This window comes from Macroventuria anomochaeta (assembly GCF_010093625.1).
Source record: "Macroventuria anomochaeta strain CBS 525.71 unplaced genomic scaffold BU25scaffold_1, whole genome shotgun sequence".
NCBI classification, from domain to species: domain Eukaryota; kingdom Fungi; phylum Ascomycota; class Dothideomycetes; order Pleosporales; family Didymellaceae; genus Macroventuria; species Macroventuria anomochaeta.
Window position 1 is genome coordinate 477,561 of NW_022985362.1, and position 19,298 is coordinate 496,858.

Genomic DNA, 19,298 nt, shown 5'->3' on the forward strand with positions numbered 1-19,298 from the left:
CACAGATGCGAAGGGCAGGGTGAACTTGAAAGATGTTCGAGGGTGTATCATTTTCCATTAAACTGAAAGACCAACGTTGGGCAAAGGGTATACGCACAGCTATGCAGGCTCTGAAGGGCACTGGAGAAAGAAAGACAAAGACGCGATGTCGTTAGGAAGCAGAGCCGGCCCCTCGACTCTCTTCCTCAGCTTGCTTCGTCCTCTTCGCCCTCTCTTCCGCCGCCTTCGCGAGAATCTCCCTCCTGGTCAGACTTCCCGTTGCCACGCTCCCACCAGCACTGCTAATCAACGTCGCACTGCCCCCAGAGCTTCCCCCATTGCCGCCACCCAGCACAAACTCACCCCCAATCCACCCACCATGATCACACATATTCATCTCCTCCTCACTCGGTTCGTAGTATTCTTGATTCCCAACGCTATGACCGCCGCTTCGCCAGTCATCCCTCTCGACCTCTCTTTCGATTTGTTTACACAGATTCCAGAAGTTACGATCATGTGGGCCCCACACGTTATGCGCGAGCTCGTGACACAGCGTTTTGCGAATCGTTTTGTAATCGCGATACCCATCGTACGCATCGGTTCTCAGACGCAGTTCAATAACCTCGCCTTGATTGCGGTTCAAGCCTAGTGTGCGACTCTCGTGTGTAGTGTGCATAGCAGGATCCATCTCGGTAAGCAGCGGGACGCTGAACTTGTGTGTCCGCATTGCGGCCTTGATGCCTGCATCGTCGCGCAGGCGCTCGAGGAAGGCTAACGAGCGCGATGGGTTGGGGAGGTAGGGGAGCGGGCGTAGTGTCTGAAACGTGTATCGCGCTTCTTCTTGTATACGTTTATAATCGCGACTTCGCACAGGTGTGGCGGCTTTTATAGGGCCGGGGCGTCGCGGTGCCGAGGCGGCAGAGATGGTGGCGTTCAGAGCGGAGACTTCAGCAGTAGTGCTGCCCATGAGAGTGATTTTCGTAGTATTGAAATCGCTGAGGGGTATTGTTGGATTCTTAAACGGCGGCTTTTGAAGGCCCAACTTGCCGCCCATGAGGAGCTTTTGGTTCGATAGCGGTATGGAAAGGTCCTCGGCTATCTTGTCTGCGAGATCTGATATTGTGGCATCTTGGGGGAAGGACAACGTGATCGATGTGCCGTGGTGTGACAGTGTGACTTGTATCTCGTCGGCGCTCTCATTATCGTGAGGCGTTGCCGAAGCCATGCTGACGTATGTAGGTTCGAGTAAGAAGCGGAGGCTTAAGATGGCTGCTGTGCTGTGGGTAAGTAGCGGTGATAGTAGGTGATCAAGATATGAAGCTTCGCAGCTGATTACTGACGATTAGTCGTGGCGCTTGGTCTGTCGTGACGTTCGCGAGGCTTCCATGTCAACGCCACGGAGATTTGTCATCCTAAACTCCGACGATGCTACGAACCTCCAATGAGCAACATCTGTCCTGTGAAGTCCTCCTGTCAGTATACGGCTGCCAAATTGTTCTGTACACATCGCAGAAAGAATGTGTTTGGGAAAAGGCAGTCGCTGGGTGGAATGGGAGAGGAAAGAGCCGCTAGCGCTGCTCCACTAGAGAAGTTGACCAACAAAGCTACGCTATGTGACGCGCAACTGGATTCATCAGGGCCGATCTTACTGACATCCAGAGTGAGGAATGGTATTGCATCTCGTTCTCTGAACCTTGCTCACATGACCACTAACGCCGCACCATTTTCTCATCAGTCAGAACACCCAATAGTAACAAGCACCCAGAACACTCCCAACACCGACAACTGTAACCTCGTGTCGTGCTAGCATCGTATACCACCCTCTCCACATTTATGGGCACCTAAAATCCGCTCAACCCTTCCTCCGCAATCAACACAAGGCTAACGTTCCAGCGGCGTGAGCAACACTTCAAGAACATCTCATCTCACATGGACCGCAATCGTAGTAACAAGCTCATTCGATTCGATTCGCTTGCCTCGTACAAGTAGACTGCTATACGCATTGACCCTCGTTAAAATCCTTCAAATAACCGACAAACTGCGAAGCTTTTCCCTTCCGCTTCACTCCAAACGCCATTGCTTACAACGCCTCGCGGCGGATACCTTCCGTTCACATGCAAATACCATTGGATATCGTAGCAGCGGGAGCTACACTAAACCACACCCTCCATACCCATTGGCACCTGAAACCCCTGCAACCCCTCCCCCGCACTCGTTAACCTGGCACAAAGCTGCAAGAAAACCACCGTCTCCGTGGCGGCCAGATAATTTAGGGTATCCAGCAAAATCTTAAGATGCCGAGTAAAGCTATCCTCGTACTTGGTGAGCATATCGAACATCTTATCCAGGCGCTGCGGATCAAAGACAACGTGTCGGTGATTTGAGTTTGAGGAGGGGGGTTGCGAGGCGATGGCATCGTTGACGGTTTGCACGAGGTCCGGGTCCGAGGTGACGAGGTAGCGGGAGAGGGAGTATGTGAAGGTGGCGAACATGTTGCAGGTGGACATTATTTTGTTATTGATCTGCCCCGTGTTAGTTGTCGTTTTATAGAGAAAGGGATGGGGGGGGGGGGGGAAACGTACCTTCAGGAGCTTGCTGTTGGTGAGCATACACTCCTTCAAACAAGTAGCGAGGAAATCAACATGATCCTGCATCAGTTCGTCCACCGTCCTCTTTACGCCCTCGCCAGTCATCTCCTCACTGGCTTTCCCTTCTTCTCTGAGCCGGGACATGAGGGATACCCAGTTCGGTTCGATGACCTCCGCAGTGCAGTAGTATGTGAGCTGTTGCACGAACACCATCATACGTGCCCGCAGCGTCCAGGCTTTGCGTTTCCACTGCTCGATTCGTGGGTTCTTCGACTGGTGTTTCCACATTGAGTTCTTGCCTTGCTCGCCCCAGCACTTGCCGAGATCGGTCTCGAGATGCTTGAGGCTGAGCAGGAAGCGGAAGAGGAGTTGGTAGCGTGTGAGTGTGACACGGCTGACTACCAGTGAGAGCGGGAAGGGCATGTTGTAATCAAAGACCAGCGCTTGGTACCCTGTGATGTCTTTGTCGTTTGTGATATTGTCTGTGTTGGCGGGGGTATAGTTCGATATCGATGTTGCGGCTTCTTGGTCGAGACCTTGGACATTGACGATCTTCATCAACCAGTTGGTAAGGCCCACATCGTTAATTTGAACCTTGATGTCTTCTTTGTACGGGTCTTCGACGGCGACAGAGCCGGCATGGCGGGTAGCGAGATCCAGGAGCGATTGCAGCTTGCCAACATTGACATGCTTTGCTGGTTTCTTGAGCTCCAGCTCGCCCATTTCGAGGAAGTAGGTGAAGAAGTCGGATCGGTCGAGGAAAAAGTAGTGCTTGAGCGAGCGTAGTCGCGCAGGCAATTGATGTGTGGTAAGAAGGAGGTTTAGGAGGGAAGAGTTTGCGGAAGCATATGCAGAGTTGACGTTGTCCAGGAATTGGGGGTCATCGAAGGTCGTCGGCGCATCCTCAACGCGTCTGCTGACATCGACGCCACCGCATTCACGTACGACGTTGAGGTACTTGCCGGCCAGAAGCACTTTATCTTTGACTGCTTCTAGTTGCGGTGGCACGAGCGCATCTCGGACGGTATACCGCTTTTCCCAGTACTCGTCTGTGTAGTCCTGGTCTAGCCGCTCGCGTTTGATACTCCGCTGCTCCTTGACCAGGAACTCGGAATGTGGATCCTTGATACCTCCATGATGTAGCCACTCGTTCAGCATAGCCATATACGGTCTGCTAGCCTCGCGCAGAAGAGTTGTGAGCAACGTTCGAGCCGCAGGGTCGCCGGACATGGACGATAGCCGCTTGGTGATCAGACCGAGCACACTTCCGCCCTTGCACATCTTCTTGACCGTGGCGCCCCCTTCGCGCAGTGACTCCAGGATGTTCTCGAAATCGTTGGTATCGTCGTCGGTCTCCTCGTCCTTCTCGTCTTCGAGTATCCAGTTCGCTTTGAGCAGCTCGATACCGGTCGTGTAGAGCTGGAAGAGCATATGGCTAGTCTGCTTCGTATGCAAGTTCAAAACATGCAGCGTGAACGAGTCGTTCGTCAGTGACTGATGCTCCAGCTGGGCAATCAGCGCAAGGTAGTCCTTCAGCAGTCGCCGTATCGCAGCGCACAGCGCGTGGTTCACGGCGCCATACTGGTCCCTGCTGAGCACCTCGACGCATGTCTCGACCGCAATGTAGTGTGTCGCTGTCCGCAGCATAGCCTTGGCGAGGTCCTTCAGGCTGGGGTCCAAGCCGGGCAGTATCTTGAACTGCGGACCCAGCAGCCGCTCTTTCTCCTCGTGGGGGTTGTATGCATCGCTGAACCGGATGTACTGTCCCTCGAAGCCCATGAACACGAACAGCAGGTCCTCGATCACGGCTTTCTCCTGAGCGTCCAACGACAGCTGGGCAAGCGGCGTAGGCTGGAGGGTGGGCGGTGCAGTCGATGCAAGCGGAGGGATTGATATGCGCGTCGCCAGCGGAGCGCTCGTGTGCGCTACCAGCGATGCCCGAGGGTCCCATGGCGGCTGTGGCTGTTCGGGGGACTGTCTCGACGTTGCGCTCCTCGACGGTCTCTCCACATCGCGCGCCGCTTTCTCCGCGCGGCTTCGAGCATTGGCGCGGCTCTCAGTCGACTGCTTCAGCGGGCTCCGTGTCCGCCGTGTCTCTGTCTCCCTCTCGCGCACCTCGCGCTTCTCCGTGCGCCGCTCCCTCAGCTCGGCCGCTGTGCCCATGGCACTGGATCTGGTGCTCCGGTGCGAGGTCCTGGCAGATTCGCGCCGCTCGTCCCCCTCGCCGGTCCCTGTCCCTGTCCCCGTCCCTGATGCGACGCGGGGTCGCGCGGTGGATGTGAAGTTCGCATTGGCTGAGCGGCGCTCGGCGGTCGACAGCGGCTTCATCATCGCGGGGTTACGGGAGGACATGGTGGGGAAAGCCGGTCCATAGAGGTGGCCCGGTGTGTTTGCGCGCAAGGACCGTCTTTGTTTGTTGTTGCGCCGTCTTTTGTTTGTTGTTGCGGCTGCGTCTCGTAACCCCGTCAAAGGTTGGGAGGAACAACGCGTCGAGGGGCTCGCTAAAGCGGGGCCTATGATGCAGACACGCCCAATGCAACGGCGTGGAAGCTGACCGCAAAGCATTACATCGACTGGCCACCGAGTCATGTAGACGGTCATGTAGACGGTCATGTAGACGGTCATGTACACGATCATGTATTAAAAGGTCAGATTGAACTCGCTGCTACACAGAACGCTCTATGGCTTCGTCACTGATCATCTCTCGTCCCAGACCAAACATGTCGTGCGTGTATATATACACAAAAGATCATTGCATCCGTATACACATTCCATCATCGTGACACACTTCATGCCGCCACCTGAGATCTCATTAGCATCTAAGCTCCAACAACCGATTCGGTCCTGCGCACAGCATCTACCTTCTCTTCGTACGTCTCAAACACGCGAGTACCGTCGAGCGTGCTCTTCTCAAACACATCAACCTTGGTGCTCGCAAACTTGCGCGCAGAGATGCGCTTCTCAAACAGCAGGTCCAGCTCTGCGAAACTGCGGTCCTTGGGCTCCGGCAGCCGGAAGAACGTGTACACGATGCTGAGGAAGCAAGATCCCGCCCAGAAGAAGCCGGCGTAGTTGCCCCAGTTCCACTCGCCGGGGTTCAGCATGTACGGTGTTAGGACGGAGGTGATTATGCCGATGATGTTGTAGAGGTTGCGGCCCAGGACCACGGTCTTGATCTGCAGACGGCGCGTGGACAGCTCGGCGACGAGTGAGTAACAGACTGTCCCGACGGTGAGCTGGTAGAACATTGCCCACACGATCATCATTGCCCCAGTCGCCATAGCGCCTTGTTCGCGGTGAGCGGCTGGGACGAGGCCGAGGAAGCCCATGACGAAGAGCATGGTGCAGAGACCGCAGAGACCGTAGAGATAGAGAGATCGTCGTCCAACGCCGCACTTCATTAGGAACCAGGCGCCGAAGACACCAGCCATGTTGATGCCGTATTGGCCCATGGCGAAGTCGTACGACGTGGACGGGTCGAGACCAGCTTGCTGCAGAAAGTACGATGAGTATCCGGAGAAGGCATTACCACTCAAGTTCTGGATAGCCCAAGCCATACAGACAATCTCTGTGCGGCGCAAGTCGACGCCCTTGAAGCAGTCGATGTAGCTAACGCCCTTGGTGATCTTCTCTTCCAGAGCAGTGGTGTGGACCATCATGGCAACAGTCTCCTCAGCATCAAAATCGGTCTCGCGATCCAAGCTGGTGAGACGGAGGAGGGACCTCTTCGCGTCTTCAAGGCGACCCTTGCGGACGAGCCACCAAGGCGACTCAGGAGCAAGGAAGACACCGATGATAAGCGGCACAGGCCACATCCACTGCAGAGCGTAGGGAATGCGGTAGGACCACTCGTCTTCGCGATTGACCATGGAGCGGATCACACCGATACCGATGACTTGACCAAGACCCCAGCAGAAGTTGACATATGTGGTCACTGGAATCGTTAGCCACGACACGAAGAGAAGGCAACGAACTTGACTTACAGTATCCGCGCAGCGCAACAGGACACACCTCACTCGCGTAGGTGATGGTAAGCGTCTGAAACACACCCCAAGGAATACCACACAGAATCTCCGCAACCAGCAGATGCACCACCGTCTGCGCCGTGAAGAAGATTGTGGTAAAGCAGATGAGCAGGAACAAACACCCCATGACGGTGTATCTGTACCCAATCGCCTCACTAATCCATCCATTGAGAAACAGACCAATGATTTCACCCACAATAACACCATTGCTCAACCCCGCCTGCCACGGCGCAGGAATCTCCCACGTGCCGTCGGGAAGCTGCTCGCCGTACTTGCGCTTGAACTGCGGAAATGCGAAAAAGTTGTTAAGCAAGCAGACGTCATAGCCTTCCATGACGATACATGTACTGATCAGCACCGACCAGCCGATCGCTTTTGGGTAGAGCTTGATGCCCTGCCACAGGGTCATCGTATGCTCTTTCTCCGTCGCAAGACGCGCATCGTTGATGACCTTGTCAGCAGCATTCTTATGATGCTGCTCATGATCCTCATACAGCGGTTGCGGGTGCACCGCCGCGGAGGGCTGAATATCCTTCTCTTCCGCCATATTGGGTATGGGACTCGCCCCTCACAACAACGTCGTCGGATGTCGTACCGAGTGCGACCGGTAACCGAGGTGTTGGGAACGGGAGTGTGTGGATCCCTGGATGCGCTTCACTGATGGGCGCTGTCAAAGAACGCAGAAATCTGGGGAAGGGTGTCACCTAGGCATGGGTGGTTGTAAAGGTTGCGGCGCTCTTCAACTTAAACAATTTTCAGTGGAGAACGGTTGCATTTGAGCGAGCGTTCGGCCAGGATCAAAAGGTCGCGTGCAAGCTGAGGAGCTAAATCTCCTGCGGCCTCAGCACGGTTTGATTGGTAGAAAAGGTGGAGCTTCTGCCGAACAGAGTTAGTTGACGTCTGTCTGGCCAGTTAAATCAACCGAGGATAAGGACCGGAAGACCTAGGCTGGCCCTGGTGCGCTTAGGTGCATGTGACTCTTGGAAGTCGGCAGATGGAAGAGATCTCTGCCATGAGGTCGATCTCTGGGGTAAGCATTGCGATTGGGATTCGGCGTTTGATGATTCGCTCTAAGATGATGCAAAGCATGGTTAGTTGCGTGCTTCTCCGCGTTTTAAGCGCATGGCGCCCGCTAGAAATCTGGGGGAAGGAGGAGCCGCTGGCGGGTGATGGCGAAGCTGCCTCGATGCGGCTCTGAGGGCAAAAAGCCCCGATGTTAGCGTGCGGGCAAACGCCTCCAACGGGCCTTGGAAGTAATTTCCGCCGATGGCAGCGGCGTTTCTTGTATATAGGCAATGCCGAACCTCATAAAAGCGATAGAAGCGTGAATTGAATGTACTTGAGGCGCTCAACAATCGGGTAAGAGAAAACAGCAACGTTCAGCTGACCACACTGATCAAAAGCCGGGCTCAGTGATCTCACGGATAGGCTCAATCGTCCATCTCTGAGTCGGACGCCCATTGTTCTTCTGATTCATCTCGACTTTTGGACCGCCCTCCATCGTGTCGAGGTACTGAAACTGCTCGGTCCAGGCGTTCTGAGCATAATGGTCAGCAGTCGCAGAGCGATTCCTGTAAGTCCTCCTTACCTGAAGATGCCATGTTCCATCCCGAGGATTATCCCACAGTAGAACAGTCCAGTATTGTGCCTTGGCGGAAGGATTTGCAGATTGCAGGATAGGTGTTTTCTTGTCATTTTTCACGCCAAGTTGGCGATCTGGACCGAGAAACATCGTGCGGAGGCAGTAGCTCCCATCATTGTTTGCCTTCAGTTGCCAGTATTGACCAGAGAACTTCCCAATAGCCGCCATCTGAAGTAGGCCCTCGCTGTTGCTACCGTTGTCATTGACAACATCAAGACAATGGGTTGATGGCTGATATGTGTTCTTCAAGCGGTACCACATCCTGGGGTTGAACTTGTCCGTTGGGAGTTGGTCGCTCTTCTTCACAGTGATGTCAAAGGTCATGGTTTGGGACGAGACGGGTATGTTCGTAACGGAAACATATGTATCGGCCCCTCCATAAGATTTGCTGTTCGGGTTAGACAACGAGTTGAACTTACGATTGTCCGTGAACCCTGGGTAGGCATCGCCATCGTCGCCTCTGCCGAAGTTCTGTTTCAACTGATCAAGGCCATCAGCTTGCATGAGCTTTAGTAGAGGGTGATTCTCATCTGCGTTGGATCCGACCCGGTCATCAACATGCCAGATGAGTAGGCCTTTTCCAGGAAGAAAGCTGTCACCCCCGGTAGTCTGCCGGTTCTCGATGAGGAAATATTCCTGGCTGTTTGCATCCCCATTCGTCCAGAGGCGATGTACCTTGTGCCCATCCTTGACGTCTCGAAGCGTGACTCGACGGTTATCGGTCTCCACTATGGTTTCAACCCAGTCTTGGTTTGATTTGCACCCTATAGTGTGTTAGATTTGCGTATTTGGATGTGCAAATTCGAAGACTTACATGCAGAAGGGTGCACAGGCCGGTCGCCCCCACCACCCCAACTACCAGAGCTCATTAGACACCAGCTCCCAATACCTGCTGAGGAGGAATCGATGTCATACAGGTCTGGCCAGCCAAAGACTAGGACCTATCAATAAGAGAACGTATATTCTACAATATTGGGACTTACCCAGGTGTCCGATCTCATGTGCACACACGCCGCACTTAGCATCTGCAGGTACCGTCAGGAAACCGTAGACGTTGATTCTAGGTTTGTCTATCTGTATCGTCAGTGGCACATCGACTGTCGGCAGATAGTATTGGAACCTTCTTCTGGTATTGGGGCATGCACTTCACGCTCCCGGGGCAAGACCCATTTGACACTCCAGATGTCGCTCCCGAGTCCTGTCTCCTCTGCAGCTCGTCCTGCATGAACAACTATAAAAGCATCGACCTAGATCCAGTCAGTGGCACATAGCACATCTTAGGATGACAGTTCGCACGTAGGTGTTACCGTCGTTGTCGTACGGCCTGAAATTAGTCTTGGCTTGCACAGCAGCATCGAGTGCTTCATCAGCCATCGTTTGGGAATTCGGACCCGGCCATCCCCTTCCAGACTCTACATGGAGTTAGCACACATTTATAAGACGCAGCGAGCTCTGAGATCTACCATTGTTGGCGTAGTATGCCATTTTCTCTTTCAACGTGAACGGTCCAATGACTTTGCCAGTCAATGATATGGCATTGTTCGATGCCTCCGAGTAGAACTCCGTAACAGAGCCGGTGGGAACTTTCCCAGTAGAGAACCAAAGATTCTCAGTACGCTCGATAACATCGAAAGGGCACTTCACGTCTTGAAACTCGACCACAACAACGATAACACTGGAAATGTTCAGTTCTGTGTTACTGCTCAATACCAAAGGGCTTACTTGATCGCATTCCGCAGCGGCTTTCGTTCGAGTGCTGCTGCAGCCATCTTTTTGACAGATGCAGCTGGCGAGAAGTGTGATTTGGGGAAGATTGTGCCATCGTTGAGGCCGAGGAGTCCAGGTTGTCGAGGAAGAGCGGGTTTGGTTCTCTCTAAAATGCCCGCATCAGCTGGACCTTGTGATTGTAACAATCTGGTACGCGCAAGAAGGGCAGGATGAGGAGATACAAAACATGGTACTTCGCACTGTGCATGAGACATGCTGTACAGTCTTCGATTAATAGAGTTGTTTGAGAAGTTAACGGCTATAAGGCCAGAGGAATTGGTAGATGGATAGAAATGCCATAGTCGACGGCCTCCACGATGGCCATATGTAGTCCTGCAACTACAAAGCTGAATACAGCATCAGGTACACGCACACCGCAGTCGAGCTGAAAACTTGGCGGCCGTATCGATCGAGTGAAGGAAGGAGGCTGGCCATTGTACTTAGCAGGTTCGAAGCCACGCTGACGAGGTCTCAAGTCGGAGTGATTGCTGACAGCCACAATAGACGAAGACGCGTAGTCAGCCGCCAAGAGTAGAGCCCTGTACTACCGTCTACCAAATCCCATGCCGTGTTAGTGGTGGATGCTGTTGTAGTCGGCCAATGAGGAGCTATGAGATTGAGACAGCGCAGCCGAACATCAGCTACCTCAACGAAAAGGATGAGATTCTGCCTATCGAAAAGGCGGAGACCACATAGATCATTCGATCATAACCCTTAGGCAGCAGTCGGCGTGGGACATTTTGCAGGTCCTCCACCTTCGTAGCCAAATGTGTGCTGCATCGAGCGCCTCGTCGCTTAACGACCATCGAGATTTGTCGAAGATGATGTTAAATCAAGCGCTCATTCAAGGTTTCGAAGTCCAGTACTAGATAGAATAGATCAACTTGAGAGGAATCGGACCAATCGCGTGAGTCTTCGACCCACCGTTCGCTCACAGCCCATCGAGCTGACAGTTGCTCACATTGTCAGCATATGCAGCTTCAAACCTCGGAACGAGTACGCGCAGGTTCGAGCTCAGATGACAAAGCCTTCAGCACAGGACAGGATATATGAGACGAGCTGAGTAGCTTATGGCTGAATTGGCAGGATGTCAAATGCAGATGCAATACGAAAAGGTTGCGAAGTGGTGTTGTGGTGGAGCTGCGACGCAGCTGCGAGAGTTGGATGGCAGGAAAGCCCGTGCGAGAACGGCTGTTCTCTCCTTCCTTCCTGCTCCCCAGCCAAGCTTCGTTCAAACACCAACGAGACAACACAAGCAAGACAAGCACGCGCGAAGCTTACTGAGTGTCAATAGCTCGAGTCTGATCAATGCTTGTTGTAAATTACTGGCATCGCAATGAGCATTCATGGCCATCTCAAGCCAGTTGTTAGCACGGCGATCCACAGAGTTGACCACGCTCCTTCGCGATCCTGCGCAAAGCCATCGACAAGCCTTCTGTCAAAGCTGAAACTACACAGCGCGATGCAAAGAAACCATTACGTTCCTTTAGTTGCATCTTTTGTCAGCTCCTCAGGCTTCAATTGAAAGTGTGCTGAGAAGCATGAGTTTTGTGGTGACCAGCATCGCGTTTCAGAGCCGTCCTCACAAACCTAGACTGTACCGTGTATCCCTTAGGTCCGGAAAGACTGCGATCCATACGTCGCCGCGACAGGATTTTCTGCCCAGAATTACTATAACATTGCTGATTACCTCTAGGCTATTGATCACCAAAATAATCTAATTCCACCTTGTGCTGGTCACTCGCTAATTGTACTGTCTACTTCTTTTCTACCAAGACTTCTTTCACGAAACGTATTTTTCATCAACTTAACTATAATCTCAACAAGATGTACTCCTCCACTGCCATCAGCGTTGGCTTGTTCGCCGCCACGATCCTTGCCCACGGCAACATCACGAGCCCTCCAGCTCGTCTTCCCGGCCCAGCCATGGCGAAGGTCTGTGGTCAAGCCGCTGTTTCAGCCGTCAATGCCGACGGCACCGGCCCGCTCGAGAACATTCCCAGCAACGGCTCACCGCAATGCAACATCGGTCTTTGCAAGGGTGCGCAATTCGCCGACAATCAGAAGAACGTCCAGCAATACGCGCCCGGAGAGCAAGTCAACTTCGCCGCCGTCCTCCCCATTCCTCATGAGGGACCTTGCAACATCTCCATCATTGACACCGCGACAAACACCATGGTAGAGACGCTGCTGGTGTTCGATTCGTACGCAGATGAGAACTTGGCGCAGCTGCCGCTGAACAACACACAGTTCAGTGTCATTATGCCGCAGGGTCTGCCCGCCGGACAATGCACACAACCAGGAGAGTGCACGATGCAGTGGTTCTGGTTCGGTACCAACGCGCAGCAAACATACGAGAACTGCGTCGACTTCGTAATGACGGCGTAGTTGGCTGTTGCTCTTAAGTCGCAAATCTTGGCGAGGTGGTGTCTGTGTGGGACGAAGATTGGTCAGTGCGATGAGCGCTTGTTGCATAGAGCTTACCTGGTCGTAATGTCTGAGTCCAGTAAATAGTTTGCATACAATACCCATAGAAGTTGTTGTGTTTCCTATGAATTTAATATCATCTGTACATACCAATGTTCTGCAAATCATGCCTGGTTGTGCACCAGTTTCTTTTATCATAGGTGAGCCTAGCAATTTCTGCGAGCACACGCACTGTACAGTTGATTGTACGAAGGTTGTAAAAGCTTATCATAACGTAGCCTACTAGACCTAGATGCATCTTGGATCGACTCGAGCTGGCGGCCCCTGTGATCGAAGATAGTGCCGAAGGGAAAGCCATCGCTGAAGGGTTTGCAGGTGAGAAAATCTCGTTATCCATCGAGGAGAATGTTGTCCAAGCTCTGCAGCAGGCCTAGAGCACATCTAAGGGAGGTCGAGATGGAGTTTGATGGTCTGTAGAGTTGGGAGCCTTTCGCCAAATCGACAGAAAGGTCTGAATCGTCGCTTGAAAGCGAGGGAGCAGGGTGCTCACGCATTCAGTTGAGTGATATAGGTCGACCGCCACATGCGCCGGTGCGCTATATATCCATACCTCAGCATACGTTGACTTGGACAAACGGCGTGAAGTATGCAAGTCCGACCTCGCTGTTGCAGCTTCTCATTACTTGGCGATCATTGCAAGCCAGATGTACATTCGCAACGTGAGGCGGTGATGTGTGTTCGGTAGGATGTGCTGACAACACTATCATCGCGTAAACCAATCAATTGATCAACACTATCGCAATTGAATTGAATCGTTCGAATCGATCCAAGATATTGACGAGCAGAAATAAAACGCCATCAAGGACTGCTGTACGGTATCGACGACGCTAAGAGCCGCCTTCCGTTGCTTATTTCTCGATGCTCCGATGCTCATCTCTCTTAACCGGAAGTGTAGGGTCCGTGGGTATCGGAGGGATCTGAGGCTCCACGAGTGGTGGGGTGTAATTTGCCGGCAATTGTGGTTCACGAGCATTTCCATTGATCGAGAAGCCGCGCACCGGGGAGCCTGCCGTTTCTAGTCAACACATTGAGTCGGTCTGAATTGTCAATGGATCCATCGAGGCGGACCGTGGCTCCGTCCACTTGGGACAAGCACCATGCAATTGCGACAATAGATGTTATGGAGCTTGGAATAATGCCTAGTGGGAGTATCTCTCAAAGGCGAGTCGAAAGTTCGACCTCTTGAGGTATCCGACCTTGCCTCTAGCGTCGGAAAAACGCTTCAGAACAAACAACACTTTATCGAAGGTCCGAAAATGTCAGAAACGTCGTGGAGGCGCGCGCTGTCTTCGACCCACTATCTGGGGGCTGGTGAAACAGGCCAGGTACGAAGCTTCTAAGCGAGGCACTGCCGCTGGAGAGACGTCAGCAATGCGGGCCTTTTGAAACAGATAGATGAAGGTTCGATTAGGACTTCATGCACTTCTACGAGTTCAATGAAGATTCGATTGACTTGACACTGGGAAATGACGTGGCGCGTATACTTCGTTCATCGTGTCAGCGAGCCTCGGTTAGCTCAGCGCTAGCGCTTCCCTTTCACTTCTCCACATCTGGCCTGTCCTCGTCCTTCCTCATCGCCTCATCAAACTACAGATCAGTTCAAGCCTGCGAATAAACAGCACAGAGACGTCTATATGCAATTCCGGTCTTTTGGCATACGAGGTCGTGTAAGAATACCCCTTGTGTTGGATTGTGTTCTTCGTGCAACGCAATGCTGCCTCCTCTCATCCAAGACAGGTGTTTCGATTTTAATGGATGCCTGCGTCGATCAGGAACTGCCGACCGTGTCTGCTGTGTTTTGTCGCCCGTCCCATCGCCAGGTACCTGAAACAAGCATCGGAAAGGAATCGATACTCCCCTGAACGCTTGTTGCAATCAAGCTTTTGACGACGGCCTTCATTCCCGCTCCTAGCAGTACCCGGTCGCTTTGACAGCTGTACAGGGCTAGTGTTTACCCACAATGTTTCGAGGAAGCCAGCTGCTGGATATAAAGGTGACTTTGTACGCTCCAGTACCTTTTCCTCATCACACTCATTCAGTCATTTCGACAGTTCATTCTTTTCACATTCATTCACCCTTCATCGATTGAAGCGGATAACATTCTCTTACAACTTCGTTGATTTCGAAGCTTACTCTTGAACGCCGTTCTATCCAACCAAAAAACTTTCAATCCCCAACTCATCAACAATGCCTTCCAAGATTCAGGTTGCTGCTATCCTCGGCGCTGTCGCCGCTTCCGTCAACGCCCACGGTCACCTTTCGGACATTAAGGTCGATGGCACCGACTACACTGCCTACGACCCCTCGTTCCAGTACCAGAACCCCGCGCCTGAGGTCATCGAGTGGTCCTGCCCTGAGTGCCTTGACAACGGCTACGTTGACCCCTCCATGTACACCGATGTGACCAAGATTGCTTGCCACAAGGACGCCACTGCTGGTGCTAAGGTCGCCAAGGTCGCTGCTGGAGGAACCGTTGACATCCAGTGGAACACCTGGCCCGAGTCCCACGTCGGCCCCATCATTGACTACATGGCCAAGGTCGACGACGCCACCTCTGCTAAGGCCGCTGACTTGAGCTTCTTCAAGATCGACGAGGCTGGTTACGAGGATGGCCAGTGGGCTGCCACCAAGCTCATCAGCAACAACCTTACCTGGTCCGTCACCGTCCCGAGCTCCATTGCTCCGGGTCAGTACGTTCTCCGTCACGAAATCATTGCCCTCCACTCGGCTGGTCAAGAGAACGGTGCCCAGAACTACCCCAAGTGTGAGTTTCAACCCATGGTCTTAAAGCATATTGTACACAATCTAACGCGTTTCAGGTATCAACTTGGAGGTTACTGGCTCCGGTACTGAGAATCCCACCGGTGTGACCGCCGACAAGTTCTACACCCCCACCGACCCCGGTATTGAGGTCAATGTCTACTCCGGCGACCTTTCCGGCTACCAGATTCCCGGCCCCGCTCTCTTCAGCGGTGCCAGTTCCGGCTCCAGCAACACCTCTGCTGCCGCCCCTGCCAGCTCTGCCGCTGCCGCCACCTCGGCCGCCCCTGTTGCCACTTCCTCCGTCGCCGTCCAGAACAATGCTGTCAGCACCCCCGTTGCCTCTGCCACCGCTACCGCCGTTGCCTCATCAGTCGCCTCGGCTGCCCCTGTTTCCACCAGCAGCTCGAGCTCGGACTCGTCCCTTCCGGAGACTTTCACTCTTGAGACTTTCATCTCGTGGTTGGAGAAGGCTGCTGGCTCTTCCAGCTCGAAGGCTCGCCGCCACGCCCGCGCTTTCCGCGGTTAGATCAGTAGTGTGTTGAGAGACACGCTCTAGTCTGCCGGAAGTGATATGCATCATGTTGGTGGAAGATTGGAAATAGAAAGCGTTCTTCAGTTCTTGTACCTAGCCTTTACTATAGTCGATATGGCTCGCGCTATTTGCCCCTCTTACTATTTCTGCGTACATACTCTGAAGTGACTTATCCATCTGTCTCAAGCTCAATGTCGAATCTTTGTCAGAATCATCTATGAATAAGGTCTGTCCCTACGTGCCGAGACGCACAGTGTAAAGAGACACATCTTCTTTCGGGTGCCCAGATTGTACCCACCATGCCTATAAATCAACAAGCCCAGCGTGCATCCATTCTGCAACTCTTGCTCTTTGAGTGCATCAGCCTCTGACGCCGAGAAGCGTTGTTGACCATGCAGTCGCTCGTTCTGTCAGTGCCGTCCATCGACTCTCCTCTGATACCCCCTCGTTTGTTTGCGACAACTGACATTTGCAGAGAGCTCGGTGGGCTGGAAAGAAAGCTAAGATGGCAAAGAGCAAGACTGCACACTTAATAGGTCGACTGAAAGTAGGAAGTGTGCATCCCGGCGGTTTCTCTGCGCGGATGGCAAGATCGTCAAAACGCGTTTCCCCTAACTGTGCTCGCTCCCGTCGCGTATTGTAGAGCCAGGCGAGACGCTACAGCGACAAGCTTCGTAGATCTGCTCTATCCGCTGGCACTTCACCCACATGTGCACTCCTTTAACATGGCTTTACAAGGCAAACACTACCTCAGCGCAGACGGTGAGGCGAGACAGCGCAGGATGGTGGGCGCTTGATGTAGTCAGCAGCACCTTCAGCCCCGTTGCATGCACTGCCTCGCCAGGCTGCCTTCTCTGCCCTGTCGCAACTATATCATTCTAATCTCATTACCACAAAAGACGCCCGCGACTCTAATTACCCGGGGCCAGATACCAGGCTGCAAGCACCATGCGGCTTCTCCATTTTGACGCGCCTCTCCATCTTAACACGCCGGGCAAACTGATCTTGACAGACTTTCGCGGCAAGCCGATCCCGCCCTATGCTATCTTATCGCACCGATGGAGCGACTCCGAGACCCTCATTGAAGATATATCAAATGGAAAGTACAAAGAAAGAGAAGAAGGCAACCGAAAGCTCAGGTTCTGCGCCAAGCAGGCGGCTAAGGACGGATTGCAGTACTTCTGGATCGACACATGCTGCATCGACAGATGGGACAACAACGAGCGCTCGAAAGCGATCAACTCGATGTTCCAGTGGTACCAGAACGCGGCCCGATGCTACGTTTTCTTGTCAGACGTCGCAGTGTCTTCTGCGACAGACGCGTCCCAGCGCAGCTGCTGGGAGCCATCCTTTCGGGGAAGCGATTGGTTCAAACGAGGATGGACGTTACAAGAGCTAGTCGCGCCAGTGACGGTCGAGTTTTTCTCGCGTGAAGGACATCGCCTAGGCGACAAGGCGTCACTCGATCAACTACTACACAACATCACCGACATCCCGCTCGCCGCGCTGCGCAACTGTCCTTTAGACCAGTTCAGCACATCTGAGCGAAGGCGATGGGTAGGGAATCGCAGGACGACCGAGGAAGAAGACATCGTGTACTGCCTGCTTGGACTTCTTGGCGTCTTTATGCCTACGACGTATAGAGAAGGAAAGGAGAGTGCACAAGGGAGACTGCAGACTGAGATAGAGGCAGCCAGCAATGCACCTTCAATCATCCCATTCTCACAAAATGAGTCTTTTGTGGGTCGCGAAGCACAGCTTGCCGAACTTGAGGCAAAGCTCTTCAGCAACAATCAGACCACCACCACGCTAGCAATAGTTGGGCCAGGCGGTACGGGCAAGTCGCAGCTTGCACTTGAGGTTGCACACAGGACAAGACTGAACAACAAGAACTGCTCGGTCTTTTGGATGGACGCAAGCGACATGGACAGCCTCTACCGGTCGTATGCAACCGTTGCGCAGAAGCTCCGTGTTTCTGGCTGCGACGATGACCAGGCAGACATGAAGCAGGTCTTCAAACGCTGTGTGGCAGCAATGAGTGCGCGACAGTGTTTGCTAATCTACGACAACGTAGAGGGCACCACATCACGGCCTAGCGGCTCGTCTACGACGCGAGCTGCAGACCTGGCCGACTTTCTGCCGCACTCTAAGCTATGTTCTGTCATCTTCACAACAACAGAGAGCAACACAGCTGAGGCACTTGCTCCACAGAACGTCACAGCGTTGCATAAGCTGACGCCAGACACGGCGCTGAGGATGCTACAGAACCGCTTGACAACGCCGCTTTCGAACGCTGAGCAGCAGGAAGCCATGCACCTGCTAAGAGAGCTATCGTATCTGCCTTTAGCAGTCGTGCAAGCAGCAGCGTGCATGAACGCCAGTAGTATGACAGTGCAGCAGTACCAAGCACAGCTGGACCAGCACAAAGAAGCATCTCTCACGTACACCAACGGCTCGTCGAAAGGCGAGCAGCAGGAGTCTGGTCTGAGAAAGACTGTAGCTGCTGCATTATCTCTTTCCATGGCCCAAGTCCGCCAGAGCAATGCGGTCGCTGCAGACTATCTCTTTGTTGCTGCATGCGTAGATCGAAAGGACATCTCGCTTGATCTTCTGGAGGCAGCTTCGCCACAGGCACGTGAAGATGCCGTTAGGGTACTTGACAAATATGCGCTCGTCACTCGGCGACCTGCTGAGTGTGCACTTGATGTTCATCGACTAGTTTATCAAGCTCTGCGCGACCGGCTGCAAGTGCAGGGACAGCTTATGCAGTGGACTCAACGCACTATTAAACAGTTACTTCAAGTGTTTCCAAACGATGATCATAGTAACAGAAGCAAGTGGAGACGACTGCTTCCACATGCCCAGCATGCTCTGTCGCATAGTCTGGCGGATAGCAATGACGAAGAGAGATTGGATCTTGCATCGAAGTGTGCTGGGACCCTTTATAGTGACGGACGGTATCAAGAGGCTGAAGAGCTAGACGTGGAAGTAATGCAGACGAGGAGGAGAGTGCTTGGCGAGGAGCATCCTGAGACGCTGACTAGCATGGCCAACCTGGCGTCGACGTACAGGAATCAAGGGCGATGGAAGGAGGCTGAAGAGCTAGGGGTACAAGTGATGCAGACAATGAAGAGAGTACTTGGCGAGGAGCATCCTTCTACGCTGAGCAGCATGGCCCACCTGGCGTCGACGTACAGGAACCAAGGGCAATGGAAGGAGGCTGAAGAGCTAGAGGTGCAAGTAATAGAGACAAGGAAGAGAATGCTTGGCGACGAGCATCCTGAGACGCTGAGCAGCATGGCCTACCTGGCGTCGACGTACAGGAATCAAGGGCGACGGAAGGAGGCTGAAGAGCTAGGGGTGCAAGTGATGCAGACGAGGAAGAGAGTACTTGGCGAGGAGCATCCTTCTACGCTGAGCAGCATGGCCCACCTGGCGTCGACGTACAGGAACCAAGGGCGATGGAAGGAGGCTGAAGAGCTAGGGGTACAAGCGATGCAGACGAGGAAGAGAGT

General features: G+C 53.3%; 8 protein-coding genes across 8 annotated transcripts; 4 read left to right on the plus strand and 4 right to left on the minus strand.

Annotated features, from left to right (window-relative positions):
* Positions 1–35: 35 nt before the first annotated feature.
* BU25DRAFT_405234 (WLM-domain-containing protein) lies at positions 36–1,511 on the minus strand. The gene has a single exon (XM_033699726.1). The coding sequence runs from the start codon at positions 1,202–1,204 to the stop codon at positions 152–154; it is 1,053 nt and encodes a 350-aa protein (XP_033567515.1). The 5' UTR covers positions 1,205–1,511; the 3' UTR covers positions 36–151.
* Positions 1,313–1,959, plus strand: BU25DRAFT_3819 (uncharacterized protein). The gene has a single exon (XM_033699685.1). It carries the CDS (start codon positions 1,421–1,423, stop codon positions 1,784–1,786), a length of 366 nt encoding a protein of 121 aa, XP_033567516.1. The 5' UTR covers positions 1,313–1,420; the 3' UTR covers positions 1,787–1,959.
* A 173-nt stretch (positions 1,960–2,132) lies between these two features.
* Positions 2,133–5,001, minus strand: BU25DRAFT_380606 (spindle pole body component 97; the record flags this gene model as incomplete). Its single annotated transcript, XM_033699637.1, has 2 exons — positions 2,562–5,001; positions 2,133–2,501 (listed from the first exon to the last, which is right to left on the minus strand). Exons 1-2 carry the CDS (start codon positions 4,917–4,919, stop codon positions 2,133–2,135), a joined length of 2,727 nt encoding a protein of 908 aa, XP_033567517.1. The 5' UTR covers positions 4,920–5,001.
* Positions 5,002–5,386: 385 nt separating this feature from the next.
* BU25DRAFT_426898 (maltose permease MAL61) lies at positions 5,387–7,139 on the minus strand (the record flags this gene model as incomplete). The annotated part of the gene is made up of 2 exons (XM_033699944.1): positions 5,387–6,501; positions 6,551–7,139. The coding sequence occupies 2 exons, from the start codon at positions 7,137–7,139 to the stop codon at positions 5,387–5,389; spliced, it is 1,704 nt and encodes a 567-aa protein (XP_033567518.1).
* Positions 7,140–7,900: 761 nt separating this feature from the next.
* On the minus strand, positions 7,901–10,594 carry BU25DRAFT_405236 (M6 metalloprotease). Its single transcript, XM_033699727.1, has 8 exons — positions 9,957–10,594; positions 9,698–9,909; positions 9,531–9,646; positions 9,355–9,481; positions 9,218–9,304; positions 9,049–9,168; positions 8,181–8,998; positions 7,901–8,129 (listed from the first exon to the last, which is right to left on the minus strand). The coding sequence occupies exons 1-8, from the start codon at positions 10,214–10,216 to the stop codon at positions 7,989–7,991; spliced, it is 1,881 nt and encodes a 626-aa protein (XP_033567519.1). The 5' UTR covers positions 10,217–10,594; the 3' UTR covers positions 7,901–7,988.
* A 1,234-nt stretch (positions 10,595–11,828) lies between these two features.
* BU25DRAFT_328233 (uncharacterized protein) lies at positions 11,829–12,389 on the plus strand (the record flags this gene model as incomplete). The annotated part of the gene is made up of 1 exon (XM_033699512.1): positions 11,829–12,389. One exon carries the CDS (start codon positions 11,829–11,831, stop codon positions 12,387–12,389), a length of 561 nt encoding a protein of 186 aa, XP_033567520.1.
* Positions 12,390–14,513: 2,124 nt separating this feature from the next.
* Positions 14,514–15,935, plus strand: BU25DRAFT_3959 (lytic polysaccharide monooxygenase). Its single transcript, XM_033699686.1, has 2 exons — positions 14,514–15,252; positions 15,308–15,935. Exons 1-2 carry the CDS (start codon positions 14,676–14,678, stop codon positions 15,775–15,777), a joined length of 1,047 nt encoding a protein of 348 aa, XP_033567521.1. The 5' UTR covers positions 14,514–14,675; the 3' UTR covers positions 15,778–15,935.
* Positions 15,936–16,660: 725 nt separating this feature from the next.
* On the plus strand, positions 16,661–19,298 carry BU25DRAFT_3961 (kinesin light chain; the record flags this gene model as incomplete). The annotated part of the gene is made up of 1 exon (XM_033699687.1): positions 16,661–19,298. A coding segment is annotated over exon 1 (2,567 nt), but the record flags the coding sequence as incomplete, so codon positions are not given.

Coding starts and splice junctions, on each gene's coding strand:
- BU25DRAFT_405234 (XM_033699726.1), bottom strand. CDS start 1,204: ATGGCTTCGGCAACGCCTCACGATAATGAGAGCGCCGACGAGATACAA.
- BU25DRAFT_405236 (XM_033699727.1), bottom strand. CDS start 10,216: ATGTCTCATGCACAGTGCGAAGTACCATGTTTTGTATCTCCTCATCCT. Junction 8,999..9,048: donor GCCTGTGCACCCTTCTGCAT/GTAAGTCTTCGA, acceptor AACACACTATAG/GGTGCAAATCAAACCAAGAC. Junction 8,130..8,180: donor ATGGAACATGGCATCTTCAG/GTAAGGAGGACT, acceptor CATTATGCTCAG/AACGCCTGGACCGAGCAGTT.
- BU25DRAFT_3959 (XM_033699686.1), top strand. CDS start 14,676: ATGCCTTCCAAGATTCAGGTTGCTGCTATCCTCGGCGCTGTCGCCGCT. Junction 15,253..15,307: donor TGCCCAGAACTACCCCAAGT/GTGAGTTTCAAC, acceptor AACGCGTTTCAG/GTATCAACTTGGAGGTTACT.
- BU25DRAFT_3819 (XM_033699685.1), top strand. CDS start 1,421: ATGAGCAACATCTGTCCTGTGAAGTCCTCCTGTCAGTATACGGCTGCC.